A 22,166-nucleotide genomic window follows, 5' to 3' on the forward strand; every position below is an offset into this window, starting at 1 on the left:
CATGTGACTGAAACCCTAAGAGAGCAATAGAAATGGACCAAATATACTTGGGCCAAAATGTTTGAATTCATGAACATAAAGTCCTGCGCAAATGTCAAAGACTTCTTTTTATTTGTTTGATTTCTCTCATTTTTTCAGAGATATTTTAGAGGAGACAAGATATACGATGATCTACTTGCATAAGGGGTGAAATGGGAATTTCCAAAACTGGAGCCCAAAACAAGATTGAGAGATAATGAGAGGATGGCACTCCTAAGAACCACCTGTTAAACCACCAAAACAGTCACCATCAGATAAACAGTGCTCTACCTTTCAACATCAATCTCTTGCTCTGCAAAAAAAACCCACCAGTGTTTCTGTTTGAGAAGACACCAGTCTGAAAGGACGTGTATCTCTCGAGAAACTGTTACTGAGAAAAGGAAATAGACAAAATAAACAAAAAAACATTTGCAAATCAAATAAAGAAGGTGCTGGTGTTCTTGGATCATCAGGCAATGCAACCGACTTCTAAGATTGACCTTTTTAACTTCTTTGAAAAACTGAAATCAGGTTTCTTGAAGAGGACAGAAGCTGTCATAGAAACATGATATTATATTATCACAGAAATCTATGATGCTATGGCCTCCAGGTTTGACTGGCCTGGACTAGTCAAAAATCACATTTATATACTTGCTTGAATTATTTAGACCTCAGGGCATCCAGGTGGCATCAGACACTCTGATAAGACCAGAGTTGTTGAGTGAATCTGACACCTCCTTTCATTTCACACTTGGTCGCCTTAGACTTTCTCTGATACTGTAATCTTTGTCATCCACACAGAGGCTCCCGAATGACAATCCCCGGCCTGGCTGTTAGTTCAGAACAGCGCAGCTGCGCTTTGGACTGCCATTAGAGAAATGGCCTCACTCTCCACTTGTCTCCGTTCAGAAACACTTTCCTGACCCTGAATCTGGGGCCTTCCTCCCACCACTGTCAGAGACAGTGACCCCGGGCAGTGTGTCCAAACACGCCACACCCTGACCTGGTCTGGCCGCACTCGGGAGAGCGGCGCACTGACCCACTGGACGTGCCTGCCTGCAGGAAATCCACTGATTGTGACCCTCGTCATTCAGCCCCTCTTCCTCTTCCTCTTTATATGGTCATTTTCCTGAAGCTTTTTCCAAAGTGATTCAATGGAAGCTACGGGCAGCTGTCGCCAACGCAATAACTCGGAATAGCCCATTTAGGCAGCTTCCTTTACAAGCTTATTATCGCAAACACATGAGCTAATATAGTTCCATTCATTCTCTCACTCAGCTTTTACAGGTAATGTTGAATCACACATGCCTGTGGACAGTCAGTCTACAGTCCAGCCCAATACCTCAGAACAAAGAAGTGCCTTGGGGGTTAATATCACTTTAATAAACATGTTCAAACGTAGACTGAAGACTCATCTCTTTACACAGCACTTAAATGAGCACTGAATTAGAAGCTGCACTTATTTTATTGTACTGCACTCTGTATTGTAGTTTATTGTATTGTATCTTATTGTTATTGTATTGCATTGAATGGCACAGAGTTCTGCGTTCAACTCTGTTTCTTTTTCTCTTGGTGTCTGCAGTGACATTTTGTTTCTAGCAGTATCTGAGCTCAGGACTGTCTTTTTCTCTAAGCTATTGGTAACTAGCAAAGATACTTTCTCTAGATTGACAAAGCACTTCTTGTAAGTCGCTCTGGATAAGAGCGTCTGCTAAATGCTGTAAATGTAAATGTTTATTTGTTTGCTTAATTGTTTGTTTGGCTGCTTGTTTGTTCATTCATACTATGGATTCACTCCTTCATTTACTCATTCATTTGTCCATCCATCCATCCATCTGTTCATCCATCCATCCATCCATCCATCCATGCATCCGTCTGTCCATCCATCCATCCATCCATCCATCCATCCATCCATCCATCCATCCATCCATCCATTTGTTAATTCATGTATACATTCATTGTTTTGTTCATTCATCCACCTACTAATATATCTAAATATTTGTTTACAGCCCTCTATCTATCTATCTATCTATCTATCTATCTATCTATCTATCTATCTATCTATCTATCTATCTATCTATCTATCTATCTATCTATCTATTAATCCATCATTCCACCCATCCATATACAGGTATGTGTATATATATATATATATATATATATCCAGTGAGCGGCAGTTGTGTGGATGAAAATTAATCCGTCTATATTTAGTTGGCATTCATTTACCCATCCAGCTGTGTATTTATTTATTTATTTATTTATTTATTGTTTGCTTTTCCTCCGTCTGAATATGTATTTATCTACCCTTTCATGTATGTAATTATTTATTAGCAACCACTTATTACTAATTTGTTCATCTCTCCAATGATTTCTTCATCTATTCATCCGTTCATCCATCCATCCTTTCATTCATGCTTCAATCCGTTGATCTAATAACACTTTTACTATCTATGCTTTTATTTATTCACCCATTTACTCACCCATCCGCCAATCGATGGATCGATCCACCCTGTGAATATAGTTTTTTATTTCATTTGTTTATTCATTCTTCCATTTTTTTTCATTCATCGCTTTATTAATTCACTCGTCTTACTCATTTGTTTGTTTGTTTGTTTGTGTTTGTCTACTCGTCTGTTCGTGGATTCCAACGGCGACTATACAAAGGCAAAGTTTGGAGAACTGTTTTCAGGTCAGGTGCGAACATAAACCTGCCCCATCAGCCCAGTGGCCGTGACGTTTCCCTGCAGAGGGAGGACGCAGCTGGGAGAAGTAACGGCGCCTAAACGGGCTCGTATGTTTGTTGGTAGTGGACTCCGGTAAGTGTTGAGGGAGGGACCTGCTGCTCCTGCTTTATCCTCCATCCCGGACACGCGCAGCTCCCGCGAGCCTCAGGTACAGAGAGCTCCTGCACTCCCGGTAAGCTCCGCAACTTTCCCTCCTGTTAGAAACCCGCAGGAGACGCGCGATTAACGGAGACAGAGGAGCCAATAGCGCTGCGTTTGAAGTTGGGGAGCTGGACAGGGATGAATCGCGGAGTTTGTGCAGGATTTGGATGAGATTCCTTATTTCTGATGACTTTGCCTGCAATCAAACGCTTTTATGCTGCGGATTTCTGGCCGCAACATGTGAATGAGAGCAAGAGCTGAGAGCTTTGATCTTTCAGAGATTATTCTCTTTATTTTAAGTCAATTAAAGCTGAGTGGTTAAATTAAGGCTCCATGTGCCACCCTGCCTTTTATATACACTCTTGATACATATATGAGATGATTCTTTAAGGGTTCTTGAGTCAAGATAATGGTTCTGTGTAGAACCATGTGCACTCAAAGTACCGTTTGCAGGCTTAAATGGTTCTTTGCATGGTGAAATGATTCTTCAGATCGATGGAGAATGTGATGTTTGTGTTTATATACAGCACCAAACAGGGTTCTGCTGGTGCTATGATGTCATGCTGCTGGTATTGCACAGAATAAAGTTTTTTTTTTTTTTTAAAGGTTCTATATAGAACAACACAGCACATTCTCCCTATCAATCTGAAGAACCTTTTCTCCATGCGTAGAATCATTTAAGCCTGTGAAAGGTCATTTGAGCATCCATGGTTCTGTATAAAGAACCCTTGAAGTACCAGCTTTTTAATGGGTGTAGCAGCATTTTGTGCTTAAATGGTTCTTTGCGTGGTGAAAGTGTTCTTCAGACTGATGGAGAACATGTTGTATATGGTTCTATATAGCACCAAAAGGGCTCTGTTGTTGCTATGATGTCATGGTGGTATCAGTAGAAGGATACTTTTTGGTACTATATAGAACCACATGAAATGGTCTTTAAACAGATGGTTCTTCAAGGGCTCTTTAGTAAAGGTAATGGTTCTATGTAGAACCATGAGCACTCAAAGTACCGTTTGCAGGCTTAAATGGTTCTTTGCATGGTGAAATGGTTCTTCAGATCAATGGAGAATGTGATGTTTATGGTTATATACAGCACGAAACAGGGTTCTGCTGGTGCTATGATGTCATGCTTGTGTCAACATATATTTTGGTATTATGTAGAACCTTTTGGTGTGGAACCATTTCATGCTTAAATGGTTCTTTGCATGGTGGAATGGTTCTTTAGGTTGATGGAGGATGTGGTGTTTATGGTTATATACAGCACCAGAAAGGGTTCTGCTGTTGCTATGATGTCATGCTTGTATCAACACAGATATGTGTTGGTGTTTAAAAAAAGAGGTTCTATATAGAACAACACAGCACATTCTCTGTCAATCTGAAGAACCATTTCACCATGCAAAGAATCATTTAAGCCTGCAAATGGTACTTTATTCACAGTTCTATATAGAACCATGGTCTTTACTAAACAACTCTTGTAGTACCATCTTTTAAAAGAGCATGGAACCATTTATGCTTAAGTGTTTTTTTGCATGGTGACATGGTTCTTCACACTGATAGAGAACATGTTGTATATCGTTCCCAATAGCACCAAAAATGGTTCTGCCATTGTTGAAATGTCAAGCTTGTATCAATAAAAGTGTTCAACAGAAGGTACTACATAGAACCATTTTCAAAAAGGTTCCAAATAGAGTCATATAGGATACCCTATATCAATCTGAATAACAATTCCACCATGCAAAGAATCATTTAAGTGTTTCGGTTTTCATGGGTCTACATAGAACCATGGTCTTTACTTGTAGAACCATCCTTTTAAAGAGGGTAGAACCGTTTCATGCTTGAATGGTTCTTTGCATTGTGAAATAATCTTCAGATTGTTAGAGAATGTGCTGTATGGTTCTATGTAGGCCTTTTGTTAAATTTTGTTAAATTCTATATAGCAAAGGGTTCTGAGATTGTTACAATCTCAAGTTTGTAACAATAGAACCTATTTTGGCTCTATATTGAACCATGGAGAACATATTCTCCATCAACCTGAAGAACAATTCCACCATGCAAAGAATCATTTAAGCAAGCAGTTGGTACTTTGAGTGTTCATGGCTCTAAACAGATCCATGGTCTTTTCCAAAGAACCCTTGAAGAAACACCTTATTTAGCTAATATGAACCACCGCTCTTAAGAATCTTTTAATAGATGGTTCTTTATAAAATCTTCATTCTTTACACTCAGTTGAAAGGTTCTTTAGGGTACCTAAAGTGGTTCTTCAGTGGAATCAAGAAAAATAACCTCTTTTAGCACCTTTATTTCTAAGAGTGTAGGTCTGTTTTGACTAATGACAGCGTTTCATCCAGTGCTGGATGACTGAACGCTGAGATGATCCCTAGAAGACCTGGCCGTAATAGTCACCTCAAACCTTGTCAGGGAGAAACACAGCCTCACTGCTTAAGCACTTCAAGATGTGCTCTTATTCTCTCTGTCTCACACACACACACACACACACACACACACACACACACACACACAGTTTGAGGTGATTCCTCAGCCGCCGATCTGCCTGTCAGTGTGTGTGTGTGCATCCCAAACTTCCTCTGCAAACAGAATCCCTCACAGCTGGGTCCCAGCCCCCTCTGCTAATGCCTGCATTAGTAAACAGTGATAAAGAGATGGCAGTAGCAAAGGGATGGAGGGAGGGAGAAAGGGAAGGGATATAGTGCACTGCTGGCTTAGCCGTTAAACTTTTCAGGCTTTCCTGGGACATCTCCTGCTTTGCGGTTCATAGCTGCAGAGTAATAACACTTTATGAAGTAAAAATGTGAGACTGGCTGTAAAGTGAGGGGTGCAAGCAATTGCTCAAGAAGGCAGGAGCTATGAAGCTGATGTAGCTAATAAGTAGCTTATTTCTCTTCAATCTGCATATCTCTAAAGGCTTTTTAATAGCCATTTCTTTCCATGCCCTTGGATCCTGTTAAACCCCACTGAAAGTTACACCCCTAGAAGAACCACATTTGATTCCCCAAAGCAGGGGTCCTCAAAGCAGTCCTCAAGGACCACCAAGACAGTTCACATTTTTACTCCGTCCTGAGTCGTCCCTGAACGAACGACTACTAAAGAACTTGTCAGTGAACGTTTACTCCTCATGAATTGGCATTGTGTAGACTGCATACCTAAACACTCCTAAATCATCACATATCATTCTGGATGGGGGGGGGGGGGGGGGGGGGTTAAGGGGGCTTTCAACATGAAAAATTTCAACATTTTTCAACTTTTAAAGACCTGAACATAGCATAGCAAATGCCCTGCTGCTTGTTTGTGCTTTTATTTCAGATTTTATTATTGCATTTTAAAGAAAACTTCAATTGCTGTGCTGTTTAACCCCTTAAGGCTGACGCCAAAAGGTAGTCATATCTTCTCTTCTTTATTAACCACATGCTGCTGAAGGAGGGAAGGCTAGTGCATCTTTTACACAGTGATAGAAAACACAGTAGCTGTAAGAAAGGTCCAGTTCTACATGCTGAACTTGATGAAAAATGATGTCACTGTTGCTAATGGGTGTGTATACTTTGTGTAAGTCACCTGTTTGCAGCTTTCTTTTTTTGGGACTGATACCAGGCTCATCAAGTTCAAGGGATTAACACTGTACTTATGTTGCAGAGAGCCAAGTTGGTTCCCTCGCTAACTGTTGGCCACTTCTGGGCCATATCGTTAAAACACGAACAAGTTTAGAGTAAAAGTCTTTGCAAAGTTAGTCAATTCTGGGCGGCCTTGCATTGTTTTTAACCTTAAAAATGTAACAGTACAATAATGTCCCAAGTTTTGAATGCATAGGAATGTGACACAGTCGCTACACAACCTGGGCTCAGTTTCCCAACAGGACCTTAATGTTATTATTACTATGTGCTGTGCTGTGCTGTGAAGTCATTTCCCACTCCTGGTGACCAAATGGAGTGTGTTTCTCCAGAATGTTTTGTGTTTGGGTCTTCAGGTTTATCAGTGGCTGGCTCATGATTCCTCTGATTGTATCCATCCATCTTATATCTGGTCGTCCTCTTCCTCTTTTACAGTCAACTCTTCCGACCATAGCGGTCTTTTCCAATGAATTGGTTCTTCTCAGAATATGTCCAAAGTAAGAAAGCTTCAGTCCAGAGCTCAAAGTTCAGAGGCATCTATATTTTTTCCTGTCACGCTTGTTTATTGTCCGGCTTTCACATCCATAAAGAACCACAGAGAAACTCATAGTTTAGGTGGTTCTGATCTTTGTATGCAGACACAAATTGTTTGCATTTAAACATCTTTTCAAGCTGCTTCATCCTTGTTCTTCGGAGGGCCAATTTGGGTTGTATTTCTTGACTGCTGGATCCTCAGTTGTTAATAACTGAACAAAATCTGTCCACTGTTTCCACATTTTCTCCATCAATGGTAAAGTTAACGCTCTTTCCTTTTATCCTAACCTTAGTCTTCTTCATACTGAGATGAAGTCCAATCTTTTCATCTTAGTGTTAAGAGAAGTCTTAACTTGTAGAGAGAGTGTTCTGTGTGATACTCGCTCCACCATTGGAGCGTTTGATTTGACATGATACAGTGGGTTGCAAAAGTATTCAGCCCCCTTGAACTTTTCAACCTTTTGCCACATTTCAGGCTTCAAACATAAAGATATGAAATTGTAATTTTTTGTGAAGAATCAACAACAAGTGGGACACAATTGTGAAGTGGAACGAAATTTATTGGATATTTTAAACTTTTTTTAGAAATAAAAAACTGAAAAGTGGGGCGTGCAATATTATTCGGCCCCTTTACTTTCAGTGCAGCAAACTCACTCCAGAAGTTCAGTGAGGATCTCTGAATGATCCAATGTTGACCTAAATGACTGATGATGATAAATAGAATCCACCTGTGTGTAATCAAGTCTCCGTATAAATGCACCTGCTCTGTGATAGTCTCAGAGTTCTGTTTAAAGCGCAGAGAGCATCATGAAGACCAAGGAACACACCAGGCAGGTCCGAGATACTGTTGTGGAGAGGTTTAAAGCCGGATTTGGATAGAAAAAGATTTCCCAAGCTTTAAACATCTCAAGGAGCACTGTGCAAGCGATCATATTGAAATGGAAGGAGCATCAGACCACTGCAAATCTACCAAGACCCGGCCGTCCCTCTAAACTTTCAGCTCAAACAAGGAGAAGACTGATCATAGATGCAGCCAAGAGGCCCATGATCACTCTGGATGAACTGCAGAGATCTACAGCTGAGGTGGGAGACTTTGTCCATAGGACAACGATCAGTGGTACACTGCACAAATCTGGGCTTTATGGAAGAGTGGCAAGAAAAAGCCATTTCTCAAAGATATCCATAAAAAGTCTCATTTAATGTTTGCCACAAGCCACCTGGGAGACACACCAAACATGTGGAAGAAGGTGCTCTGGTCAGATGAAACCAAAATCGAACTTATGTTTGGCGTAAAAGCAATACAGCTCATCACCCTGAACACACCATCCCCACTGTCAAACATGGTGGTGGCAGCATCATGGTTTGGGCCTGCTTTTCTTCAGCAGGGACAGGGAAGATGGTTAATATTGATGGGAAGATGGATGGAGCCAAATACAGGACCATTCTGGAAGAAAACCTGTTGGAGTCTGCAAAAGACCTGAGACTGGGACGGAGATTTATCTTCCGACAAGACAATGATCCAAAACATAAAGCAACATCTACAATGGAATGGTTCACAAATAAACGTATCCAGGTGTTAGAATGGCCAAGTCAAAGTCCAGACCTGAATCCAATCGAGAATCTGTGGAAAGAGCTGAAAACTGCTGTTCACAAACGCTCTCCATCCAACTTCACTGAGCTCGAGCTGTTTTGCAAGGAAGAATGGGCAAAAATTTCAGTCTCTCGATGTGCAAGACTGACAGAGACGTACCCCAAGCCACTTGCAGCTGTAATCACAGCAAAAGGTGGCGCTACAAAGTATTAAAGCAAGGGGGCTGAATAATATTGCACGCCCCACTTTTCAGTTTTTTATTTCTAAAAAAAGTTTAAAATATCCAACAAATTTCGTTCCACTTCACGATTGTGTCCCACTTGTTGTTGACTCTTCACAAAAAATGTCAATTTCATATCTTTATGTTTGAAGCCTGAAATGTGGCAAAAGGTTGAAAAGTTCAAGGGGGCTGAATACTTTTGCAACCCACTGTATGTCGGTAACATGTGTGTATTGTCATCTCTTGCCACATTATAGTGTGTTATGACACATTCTGTTTGTTGTGAATCATATATTTACCCGACCAGGGCCTACCAGCAGGCTTGTAGTTTTAATATACACTTCTATAACCTAAGAATAGCTCAACCAGTTTGCATTGAAGTATGTGTAGCTACTGAACAAGAATCCTTGGCATGTAATAAGACTGAGATTTTAAGGGTTAAAATTTCAACACTGCCTAAAATGCCTTCCGGTATACTGGAGTGCATTGGACATTAGCTTCATAGCGGCAGTGCAAATGCATAAAGGGAAATGTGTGACTTAGTCTCGATCACACAGGTTTAATTCCTCTCTAAATTGTGCATTTGAGAAGTATGGTGATGCAATATTGCCCAATGTGCTTATCTGATACACTGTGCCGCCCTGCCCTGGTGAGTTATGCAAGCATTCATTGCAACAGATTCCTCGTGTTACTGCTTTATCAGCAAGCCATCAAGCCCTGCCCAGCTCCTCCTCCCAGTTTTGGGTCATCTTGTAGCTGCCCTGCGTTTGACTGGCAGGCGATTACTATTGCAAGTTAACTGCATGTCTTGGATAAATAGCAGCTGATTGATGGGGATGGGGCACCTCCAACAAGCTGCCGTGTCCACTTCAAAGAACATTGTTGTTACGGCGGGTCGCACAGCATTTTCCCATTATGTTCTTAGAATCCAAAAAAGGCTTCTTTGGAACGGCGCCATAGAAGAACCACTTGGGATCACTAAAAAACCTTCAGCTGTTGGTTCCATTATATGAATGGGTGTAAAGGACCATTTTAAAGCATTTAAAAATGTAAAGAGCCACAGTATAACGTAATGGTTCTATACTATTTAAAAGTAAGAGATGTAGTTAGAATTAAGTTCAATTTCTGTTTATTTCAATAGACATTTTTACTTCCAGGCTTGTAGTTACAAAACCATGTAGCTGGTCTCTACTGTCTAGGGTCAGTATGAGTCAATACAGTTCCTACAGTCACATGCAAGTTGTAACAGCCTTAGTCAAATTATATTTTGCTGATTTTGTAAGTGAAAGTACGTTAACACATCCTTCACATAGAATACATAAGTACTTAGAATTGAAATCTGTTAATAATTTAGTGTAGAAGTTCCAGAAGTTCTTATATCTAAATTTATCTATCCAAAGAAAATCAAATATATCCAAAATAGCAACTTTGCAGGAGAGGGCAATACATACATACATACATACACTCACTGGCCACTTTATTAGGTACATATACCATAACATAACATATAACATAACCTGTTCAGTTGCTTGTTAAAACAAATAGCTAATCAGCCAATCACATGGCTGCAACTCAATGCATTTAGGCATGTAGAGGTGATCAAGAAAACTTGCTGAAGTGCAGACCGAGCATCAGAACGGGGAAGAAAGGGGATTTAAGGGACTTTGAACGTGGCGTGGTTGTTGGTGCCAGACGGGCTGGTCTGAGTATTTCAGAAACTGCTGATCTACTGGGATTTTCACACACAACCATCTCTAGGGTTTACAGAGAACGGTCCGAAAAAGAGGAAATATCCAGTGAGCAGCAGTTGTGTGGACAAAAATGCCTTGTTGATGTGAGAGGTCAGAGGAGAATGGACAGACTGGTTCCAGATGATAGAAAGGCAACATTAACTCAAATAACCAACCAGAATCTCTGAGGAATGAAGAATTAAGGCAGTTCTGAAGGCAAAAGGGTCCTTTTACTAGCAAGTACCTAATAAAGTGGCCGATGAGTGTGTATATATGTGTGTGTGTATATATATATATATATATATATATATATATATATATCCACACTTGTCAGTGTTAGAAATTATAAGGAGTGTTTCAGCTTGGAGTGCTTTTTGAATGAAACACAATACATATTGTGCCTCAATATAATTTACATATATCAGTTTTAAGGGCATAATAAAACAGGCAGAAAGAGGCTGGAAAATGGTTATGTAGAATGAATGTTTTTGGTACACGAACTAACGCAATTGTCATAACTGGATCACAGAGAAAGAGAAAAAAAGGTAAAATGCAAGTAACATGTAAAATATAGGCCTTTTAACAAATGTCTTGAACCAAGGAAATAATCTGTTATCCTCTGTGTGGTGCTAAAGACCTTTTTCTCGTATGATGATTCAGATTCTACTATTCAATCTTTCCTAGACAAACTGCCTTTAGAATCATGCTTGTGCCAAGCATTTCAATTTTACAGATATTCAGTTCTTTTTTTCTCATTGTTTGCTCTTCCATTTCCAGGTCTCCAGTGCTGTTCCGCAGCCTGCCATGAGCTACTACATGCATCAGGTTTCGTCTTACCAGCCCCATCACCCGACTGACCGTCTGGGCACGATGGTAAGACAACACCACAAACAAGCTCCCAGACACACCATAAATTACTTTTAGGCCCGAGCTGCCCATAGCAGGAGGCACACATCTGGCAGTTTGTTAACACCCATTTTTTGAGTTCATTTTATCATCCGAGATGGATAGACACTTGTGGTCAGCAGTGGTGGACGAAGTACACAAATCCTGTGCTTGGGTTAAAGTAGAGATACCCAAGGTAAAATATTACTTACAGTAAAAGTAGAAGTTCCTCCCTTTAGACCTCCACTTGAGTAAAAGTACTAAAGTATTTGCCTTCAAATGTACTTAAGTATTAAAAGTAAAAGTGCTAAAAGATTAATTATGACTCTAATATCCTGTTATCATTACTGTAACAACACTCTTGCTTCAGTAACTCATTTAAGGTGAAAATACTCCAGTGTCGCTCTTGTTAAACCAGTCTTTTAATAGAACGTCATTAATTAGTGACGCTGACGTCTATTAAAATGATCATGAGCACAAAACACTGAAGGTACACAGTTTCCATCAGGGAGAACCGAGTGGCTCTGAAATCACTTTTTACAAACAAGCAAAGTTTCAGTTTAAGATTTATTTGCAACTTAGTTACAAGTTTAAGTTTAATAAAAACCTGCTTTAAACTCAGGATCACAGATGAGCTCCTTTACTATGTTGATCTGTAGGCGTCTGTTCATAAACATAAACTAGCCAAAACAAATTTACTATTAAATGAAATGGTGTTTGTATACAGTCAGAAATAGACACATCAGGCATGACTGCATATGTGTACATATTTCTATATTGTGGTCTATTTAGCCACAAAGTCAAGAGCAATATGTTCGATCTTTTCACTAATTCTTTGATGTGTGATAGCCAGAGTTTGCATTAACCTGTCCAGCATTACCTGCTAAATTGACCTAAGTATATACTTGCACTGGGTCAGTATGTCCAACAGGTCAAAACAAGCTCAAAACTAAGTGCGCGCCTTTGCCTTGATTGGTATGTTTACTTTGGATTTCTTTCATTTTGACGTGTTACATTTTTATGTGCACAAAAGCCAAAAGGAACGACAGATTTCACAACATGGTGTGAAGTAAAAAGTAAAAAGTCGCCCAAAATGGAAATACTTTGATAAAGTACAGATACAGGAAAAAACTACTTAAGTAAGTGATTTTTTTTTACTTTTTAAATCCCATAACTGGGGAAATTCCCCCTCCGCCTTTAACCTATCTGTGAAGTGTGTCGGTGCTGGGGATTGAACCGGCGACCTTACGGTCACAGGGCCAGCTCCCTAACCTCCAGCACACGACTGCCCCCTAGGACAGTAATGAATTACATTTACTTTGTTATTGTTCACCACTGGTGGTCAGATTACAGTTCTACTGAAAGGCTATATAAATTCTACTGGTCTGTACACTGGAATGGTTGGTGGCATATACACTCACCAAAGGAATGGTGTCCAAACATTGCTTTTTTAATTCTAAACTGGAGCTAAAAGGCTAACATTGCTAACAAACAATACAAGCCAATAGTCACCCAAATGTTTTCCATAAATACATCCTCAAAAGTTCTCTCAACTCACTCCAGTTGCACCCAGGTGTTCATTAAGGCCGTTTAAAACCATAATAAATGAAAATAACATCACCATATAGCTGAATCTGCAGAATTCCCTTTATGTTCACATATATCACCTGGAGATATGAACTCTAGATTACAAACTCTGTTGTTTCTGTGTACAAGACTATCAAACACTGCAGTGCTGCTGGAGATTTTAAACACTGTGTCCACTCACTGTCCACTCTATTAGACACTCCTACCTTGTCAGTCCACCTTGTAGATGTAAAGTCAGAGACGACAGCTCATCTGCTGCTGCACAGTTTGTGTTGGTCATCCTCTAGTCCATCATCAGTGGTCACAGGACGCTGCCCACAGGACTCTTTTGGCTGGATATTTTCGGTTGGTGGACTGTTCTTAGTCCTGCAGCGACACTGAGGTGTTTAAAAACTCCAGCAGCACTGCTGTGTCTGATCCACTCAGACCAGAGCAACACACATTAACACACCCCCACCACATCAGTGTTACTGCAGTCCTGAGAATGATCCACCACCCAAATAGTACCTGCTCTGTGAGGGTCCTGACCACTGAAGAACAGGTTAAAAGGGGGCTAGCAAGGTATGCAGATGGACTACAGAAATAAACAGATGGACTACAGTCTGTTACTGTAGAACTACAAAGTGCACCTGTATGGTAAGTGGAGTGTATCTTCAAATCAGTTCAAGATTGACAATCACTTAGAAAAAGAAACAACAGTATGATCATGAACATGATCTTCAGTGTCCATGTCTGCATGAGGTGTATGTCAAAAACCAGAATTCAGCGAAGAACGTATCTAAAATGGCTGCCTGCAGCATTCAGCTACATGACGTTTTAGTCATTTTAAAAGTGCGCAGTCAGTCATTCGGTGCCCTGAACCACATCCGCAAGTCTGCGCAACCTTAATAAACACCTTGATGTGGTTTGAGAGACGTTTTGGAGATGTGTTTACAGAAGATTTGGTTGACTGTTGACTTCTAGTTTTTCTTAGCAACATTTGGATTATAGCCTGAAACATGTTTGCTGTGAAATTTGGACCGCAAACATGTCTTAGTTGATCAACTACATCTGGAGAACGTGGAAACGAGAAAATGAGATGTTTCTGAGGTGGGGGGGGGTCTGGCTTTTCAAACTGTTTTTAATACTTGTGGGCCTTTTTTGCAAGGTGCATTTAAAGCAAGCAAGTTTATTTTGAGCAGTGGTGGACAGTAACTAAGTAAATGTAATTCGTTACTGTACTTAAGTAGTTTTTTTGTGCATTTGTACTTTACTGAAGTTTTTCCATTTTGAGCAACTTTTTACTTTCACTGCTCTACATTTTAAAGTCAGATATCTTACTTTTTTACTGTACGACAATTTGCTAAACCTGACATTCCTTTTGGTTTTTGTGTGTAGAAAAACATGTCAAAATGAAAGAAGCACAAAGCAAGAGCACCAATGAGGGCACAGGGTGTACTTTTTTACTTTGGTATACTTTTAATACTTTTACTCAAGTGGAGCTCCAAAGGGAGGAACATCTACTTTTACTGGAGTAATATTTTACCTCGGGTATCTCTACTTTAACTCAACTACATGGTTTATGTACTTTTTCCACCACTGATTTTGAGGAAAACATTATCCCACGCATATGCAAATATTAATGACAATGCCTTGGGAATGTTGCAGATGCTCACACATTTTGGGTTGTTAGCACTCAAACCTTTCAGGTTTTCAGCCACTTTTGGGCCAACAGTCATTCAAGGATATATGAAAGCTATCAAATCATTGGGTAGGCAGAGGCTTTTCTTCACACCAAGGAAAATGAAGATGAACATTAAGAAATGAAAATCAGTAATAGCAAATACATTTCAATGTTAGTAACATTACTAACAGGCAGGTCCAAAGTTTTAATACACACTTCTATAACCTATGAAGAGTTGATTCAGTTTGTATAGTCCCTGAAGTTCCTAAATAACATGCCTTTTTATGTAATAAGTGTGAGATTTTAAGGAGTTGGTGGAAAAGTAAGAGCAAAAAACGAACAAAGCATCAAAGGAAGGCAAGTTTTCCCAGAACTTTTAACAATCAATCTATTTGATTATGAATATTTATATGCATAACAGAGACAAGTCTTCTGCATGCACTGTTGTAACAATTACCCACATTCATCTTTAGTTTCTAACAATTTCTGACCATCTTATTCATGACCACGAAGGTCCGTTTCAGTCATGTAAGCCCACGCTCGCTCTTTCTTCAGCCACTCCCGAATCCAAACATAAACACAGTGTATGAATGCAAACGATTCATCTGCTTCGAGGTCCCCCGTCACTTACACAACGGAATATTTATCCAGGCCGCCGTTGCGCATGTGGTATTGTGTGATACAGCTTTATCTTCAGCAGAGTTTGCAAGTGAGAGAGAGAGAAAGACGGAGGTCGCCGCAGTGTCAGGGGCCCTAAATGAATGCGAAATCGCTGGCGACACGCAATCGGCCCTGCAAATAAAACAACTGCTGGAAAAAAGAGAGCAGTCTTCAAGTCTCATCAAAAGATCCGAAGCAGAAAAGGAAAAGGAGCACAAAAAAAAGATGTGCTCACCTCTGTGAGGTTAGCGGGGTTAAAGCAGTTTGTGAGCGCGCAAACACTGCCTGAAAAGCTTGGTGAAAAGCGACTATTCAGGAGGGTCTTGAAGTGAAGGTACATTGGAAGCTTGGGTGCAGGTGAGAGCTGAATGGAAGGTGTCTGATCAAGGCACGGGTCGGACATTCGGCCATCAGTATGCGCAGGCTCGACTCCAGAAGGCGCTCGGCTCGGAACCTGTCCGGGTCACATTCTAATCCTACAATGCTAATGCAAATGTGGGGGACAGGGCGCTCTGTTTGGTGCGCCCAGACCGCGCCCTCCCCTGGCTTTTGAAATTGAGATGAGTGCTCCTGGGTCTCCAGGCACAGACGGAGGTTGCGGCGAGGGTGCCTTCATGAATTTACATGGATCAGAGAAGAAAAAGGGGGTGGTGTCTGATCTCTCGTCTCTGTCTCCCTGCGCTCATGTTAAAAGAGACACTCTGAGGGGGACGGGAGAGCAGAGATCGAGTGAGGCAGCGGGTTTGGCTGTGTTGTCCAACAGAGACATTAGCACTACAGACCAAACATCAAGACTGCCTAGAAGTTGTTCCCCTTCAAGTGTATTTATTGACTAGGGTTTTAAAACAGGGATGTCTGATCTCAACATGGCTGTAGAAAATCTACATGGGCAAACTTTTCAGGCCTCCACTGCACTTCTGTCAGAGATTTCCTGGAGGCCTAGGCCCATTTACATACAGGTAGATCAGAATAACAGCCTAAATTAATAGTGGCAATATAAAAATGTATAAAAATGAATTACCCTGAATTACACTTTATAGCTATGATTATTATACATTATGAATTGTTAATTCGAAACATTATGAGCAGTGTTAAGTAAGTGTCAGGCTAACGGTGGTGTATATTAACAGTGGTGTATATTGACTTTCCCTGGTTACGTGAAACACTGATGGCAGCCCTAGTTTAAACTCTGATGTTTGAAGCCTGTAATGAGCTTTCTTGTGTGTGTTTTAGTGTTTCAGTAAATTCTTCAGTAAATACGTCAATTCGAAGCCTCACTCTTAACACTGGAGGAGGCTTATGTACAGTATGCTTTACTTTACTTAGAGCGGAAAAATACAACTTATGAGCTTTTATAGTTTGCTATGAACAGTACTTATAATGCATTATGTTAATAATTCATAATGCATAATAAATATGGCTATAATGTGTAATGCCTTTTTAGAAATTTTTATAGCCTTGTTTATGATGCTTTATGAATACATTCTAAAATGTTATAAATGTGTAGGTAGATGCTTACAGACATGACATTCATAGACAGTGTTACTCACAACTGTTATATTGTAACAACAAAGCTATGAAAACAACAGCAAGGCCAAGGAAAAGATGGCATCACTTTATTTGAGCACTGCTACACTAATGCTAACATTAACGTAACCATGCTATATAATTGGGATGCCATATGCTGTTATGAGACATGCTAGTGACATATTACATAATGACATATTAGTGACATATTTTGCTGAAATGGTGAATGCATGTTGCGATTGTTGATGTAATTTCCATGCAAACAAAGTAATCCAAAGGCAAACTTGCTTGCAACACATTGAATTAAATAGCCAAATTAACTCATATTTTTTTATATTGTATACTCTTTATATAAAGTCAACACAAGGTATAATTTAAATATTTATGCTTTATTTTTAAATTTTATGGTATCTTTTCCAGCTATGATTGCTATAAATTGCACTAACTGTATCAGCCTTTTCAGTATATATATATAGTTTTAGCTCAGGAGACTGACAGAATGAAAAACTACTAACCATGAATTAGTCCGGGGGAGTCTCCTTTTTAACTACCCCGTAAACCATCCTCTCTTTTATTTTCTTCTTCATTGATCTTGTAAAATTAGCTGTTATAAATATATGTTGTTTGAAGTGATCACATGACATGCTATTACCATTTTGATCGGAAGCTTGTTTCATAAATTTGGGACACTGGCAACTGTCGCAGCTGAGTTTCAAGAAAGTTGCAGAATGCTTTACTTTATGCAACTCAAGGGCAATTTAGTTTCAAACGCAGCACTCCAGTTCCTGAAGCTTCACTGTGTAAAGCCAGCCTAACAACGTCATATTGCTATTGGCTAAATAGAGAATATATATGGCATTTACTGTCATGACATCAAACATTATGACATCTGTCATAACAGTTACCAGTAATGGCATCGTAACACTGTCGTATTACTGAAATAAATCTGTCATGACAACACAATTTTGCCCCATTGTACACTGTTTACATCCCTGGCTTAGAAGGTAGAAAATGGGCATTAGCCACAACATGGCTTACAGCTGCTGGGGCTTACTTCCATGTCTACTACCATCAGTGATGACCTCGAGAAGATCTAGAGCAGAGGTCTTTTATAAAATTCAAAAAGGTCCAGTTAGAGAAACTTTCCACAAACAAAGGTCTGGAACATCATAATGTCTAACTTGCATCATGATTCAGAGCCATATACTGTAAACTGAAGTAGCTTAGTGGGTATATTAACATCTTGTGTAGTCAACGACTGAATGTCAGATCAAATAAAGTGAAATTCAGTGATATTTCAACAATATTTGTCAGTTTTCTCTTTTTAGAGCACATCATGTGAATAACTGTGTGACTGGCCAATATTCCACTATATGCTTGAAGAATTCTACCCTTTTGTTTCCATGCAAAACTGATCAATAAAACAAAGTGGCATTGTAGTACTTGTAGTGTATGAATACAAGCATGATTCAATGAATAAGTGTGAATTAAAAAGGAACTGAAATTTATAGACATGTATTTTCTTTTTAGCTCATAGAAATCATTAGGCCTTCTCTCAAGGCTCATAAGACCTTGAGGGTTCCCCTCTGACTGGGATTTTCTGGTTTCTAAAAGCAGCTTGCGTCTCTTGAAGAAAGCTTTATGCCATGTGGTCTTTTCTTAGAAATGTGTAAGTTCTATCATTTGCACTGAGGAAATAAAGAGCGAAGCCAGTGGATTGAAAAGAATGTTGGACTGCTGACTTTGTTGAGAACATTGCCTCCTTTTCAATTATCACTTGATCAGTGCTACTAATTTTACTGCTCACTTCTCAGCATCCTGTCTCCATGCTTTATCAAATCAGACGGAGAGCATGATGCCCTTTCTGGCACGAGGAAATGTGCCTGTACCCCATAAATCCTCCAGTCGACTTCACCTCCCTTTGGGTGTCTCAGTGCCCCCACCAAGCCCTCGCCATCCATTCGTCTCCTCTCCGCATGGGTTCAGTCTCAGACGGTTTCCTCCAGCCCCCCTGCCAGTGCCGTCGATACGGCCACTAGCACGGCTTCATAAAGCTACTGACAGGGCTTAGGCTGATAACGAAGGCTCTGCTTCAGCAGCAGGTCTTATCAGATGGGCGCTCGTTCAGGCAGCCTGCGCCTCCCTCGTCTCTCCGTGTAGACCTGGAGTCAGACGCTGGCTCAGATACCAGGCTTTCTGTCCCCACGATGACTTTTACATGGCTTGGGAAGGTATGATTGACACAAAATGGAATAAAAAGGGCCCTGGAAGTTTCTCTTTCTCTCTTCTCCACCTTAGTTGGTTTCAGCAGAGCCCCCTGTGCTCCTTAGAAGGCTTTCCCTTTGGACAGGAACATGCTGTACACAGAGGTCATGCAGAGTATTCAGATTTAGATCGACAGAGATTTTATGGAGACACACGGGCAGGGGTGCTCTAATGTACAGCAGCTGCGGCTACTGCTATTAGACAACTCTCAGAAAGCAAAAGGCATAAAGTATTTTAAACATGTTTACAGTGAGTGGCCACAGACAGGCCTTGTACAGCTGGAACGGACACTATGCATACTTCCATATTGAAATATTTCGAAATGTTCTCAATATGTAGTAACAGGCCACTTTGTTAGAAACCTGGTAGGTCCACCTTGCTGGTGTACCATGAGAGACTAAAGCTCATACAGTCTTTGTCATCTTCTAAACCTTGTTAATGGTCAGTTTATAGGCACAGAATCACTTTTGGCTGTATATTTTTGAATGGTTAGCCTCTACACTGATAATGGCCCTCCTTACAGAAACTGACCATTGATGAATGGACTAGAAGGTGGTTGACAAATCGAGCGATTGCAGGCTGTAATTGTCCACCTATTTTGTAGGTGGACTTCAGAAAATGGCCAATGATTGGAATTACAAAATAGGTGCTTCTAGAACACATTGTCATGTACATTCAATAAATTGTGAGCTTACACATATAAGATTCTGACATTATTTTTTTAAATTGTGTCATGTACATGGAGACATTACTCTTGAAAATAGCAAATAAGGGGCTGCTGTCTATGTCAGCCAATGATTATAGCTGAAAAATGTTGGAAACCCAACCAAAAGTCATGTTTTACCCTGTCTCCAAGCTCTGTAATAAGCTGTTCAAGGGCTTAGCTTGGCTATAAAGACAGATTTATTTAGATTTCTTGGTCCATTCCAGCTATTTTCCAAATATCCCAGGATCTTAATATTTGGTAGACAAAAGCATCTCAAGACAGCGGCTTTGCCAAGATATCAAAGCTAACTGTGATACATCAGAGTTTTGCTATTTCGAAAGTAAAATCTTTGATCCTCAATATATCTAAACTGCACTGAACACAAATAGAACTTTATAATCCTAAGCCACCAACATTAATGCTCAGTAAGAGCTAATACTGTCGTATTCATGTGTCAACATGTTTTAAGTTCTCAAATCAAATCTGTTCGATACAAAATTATTCACAGGAAGCCAAATCCACTCAAAACAGAAAATGACTATAGTCAAAGCATGCCAGGTTTCTGAATAAGGAACAGTGAACATATTTCATAAAAGTTGCCAAACTGCCGTTCACCTTACAAAGCAGCGGCAGTTTCGCATTGTGTCTGTGTTTTATAGCATTCTTCTACAAAAATTAACCAAGAATGTCAACAGAGCAAAAACAATACTTGTTTGCATTGTGCACACAATTCCTACTATGGCATGTGCTCGGGGCAAAGGAAGCTGGATTGGCTGTTTGAATGGACTTTTTATCCAGCAGATACACTGCTTGATACAGTTTTAGATGGTGGGACTTTCCCAGAGAACAGTGCTCTGAGCTGCTATTTTCTGGCTTCCACTAATCTTTGTAGCGATATATCTGTAGCGAATTTATACATATATATATATATATATATATATATATATATATATATATATATATATATATATATATATATATATATATATATATATATATATATGTAACCAGTGGAGTCAGCAGAGACCTGCACCTCTTTTCCCTCTCTCTCGCTCTGTCTCTCTCTGTGACTTCCCCTTCTTCTGGCCCTGACGTCAGTACCCCATTGAGATCAAAGGGATAAAAATGCTGCTCAAACGCAGAAGTTCAACAGAAATTCAAGCTCCTTCAGGCCACACAGGGGAATTCATAAGCAAAAAAAAAAAAAAAACCTAAAAGAGCTTTTACTGTTTGCTGGCACTACATGGTTGTGAATGAAAGTCCCATACCAACAGAATGCCTCGTACACAATGACTCATTCAGACCTTTACTTTCTTAATGGTTCACCGGCTAAGAAGCTTCATTAAAATGGATTTGAATGTTGACAACTATTCAGCAGTCAAATGCAGAAGGCCTGGCTCGGTAAATGCTTGGTAGATGCTCGGCCGTGTCATTGTCGATGACGGCGGGCACGTGATATTTACTGTATGTTTGTCTTTCTGTGCTCTTGCGGAGACAGGCTGGTGGGGTGGCAGTTTCCATGGTAACACCGACTCATCTCCCAGGGATGGGCCACCTCCAGCACACACCCCCTGCCAGACCCACATACGCCCATGACATCACACTGCAGGAGGTGCCCAATGGCCCAGAGCTCGGCCCCAATGGTAAGATCCTGAGGAGTGATGGAATGGATGGATGGATGGATGGATGGATGGATGGATGGATGGATGGATGGATGGACTGATGACTTAGGGAAAAGAAAGTGTTCAAAGTGATAGTTGGTGAAAAATCAAATGAACTTAATTTCACAGCTTAACACAAGTTCAGTCTATCTATCTATCTATCTATCTATCTATCTATCTATCTATCTATCTATCTATCTATCTATCTATCTATCTATCTATCTATCTATCTATCTATTTATCTATCTATCTATCTATCTATCTATCTATCTATCTATCTATCTATCTATCTGTTGACTATTTTCAATAGCCATATGGTGTCAAAAACTTATAAACATGTCTTTTTGAGATTACATAACAACTTCACCCATTTCAAGATGGTGCAATGACATAGAAATTAAGTTTGCATGATGTGAATTAGAGGGTATAAGCTTCCATTACTTCTGTTCTAAACATGCTTACTTGCATCCTACAGCAGTCTACAATCTCTAGAGCGAGATTTTGTGGTATAACATCGACGAAAACCCCCTTCTGATGATGTGTCTTGAAGGATTTGAAAACTACAACTGCTTTGTGGTGGATTTTTAGGGGGGAGGTGGATGCCGAAGGATGCC

At 40.0% G+C, this 22,166-nt stretch overlaps 1 protein-coding gene across 1 annotated transcript in view; it reads left to right on the forward strand.

Annotated features, from left to right (window-relative positions):
* The first annotated feature begins 2,829 nt into the window (after nucleotides 1-2,829).
* ets1 (v-ets avian erythroblastosis virus E26 oncogene homolog 1) overlaps nucleotides 2,830-22,166 on the forward strand; it is a 76,142-nt gene continuing 56,805 nt past the window's right edge. Inside the window, exons 1-3 of the mRNA XM_017709095.2 lie at nucleotides 2,830-2,934; nucleotides 11,376-11,471; nucleotides 21,390-21,534. Coding sequence (XP_017564584.1) covers nucleotides 11,403-11,471; nucleotides 21,390-21,534 — 214 coding nt within the window. The 5' untranslated portion in view covers nucleotides 2,830-2,934; nucleotides 11,376-11,402. The remainder of the gene's footprint in view (nucleotides 2,935-11,375; nucleotides 11,472-21,389; nucleotides 21,535-22,166) is intronic.

This window comes from Pygocentrus nattereri, chromosome 7, assembly GCF_015220715.1.
Source record: "Pygocentrus nattereri isolate fPygNat1 chromosome 7, fPygNat1.pri, whole genome shotgun sequence".
NCBI classification, from domain to species: Eukaryota; Metazoa; Chordata; class Actinopteri; order Characiformes; family Serrasalmidae; genus Pygocentrus; species Pygocentrus nattereri.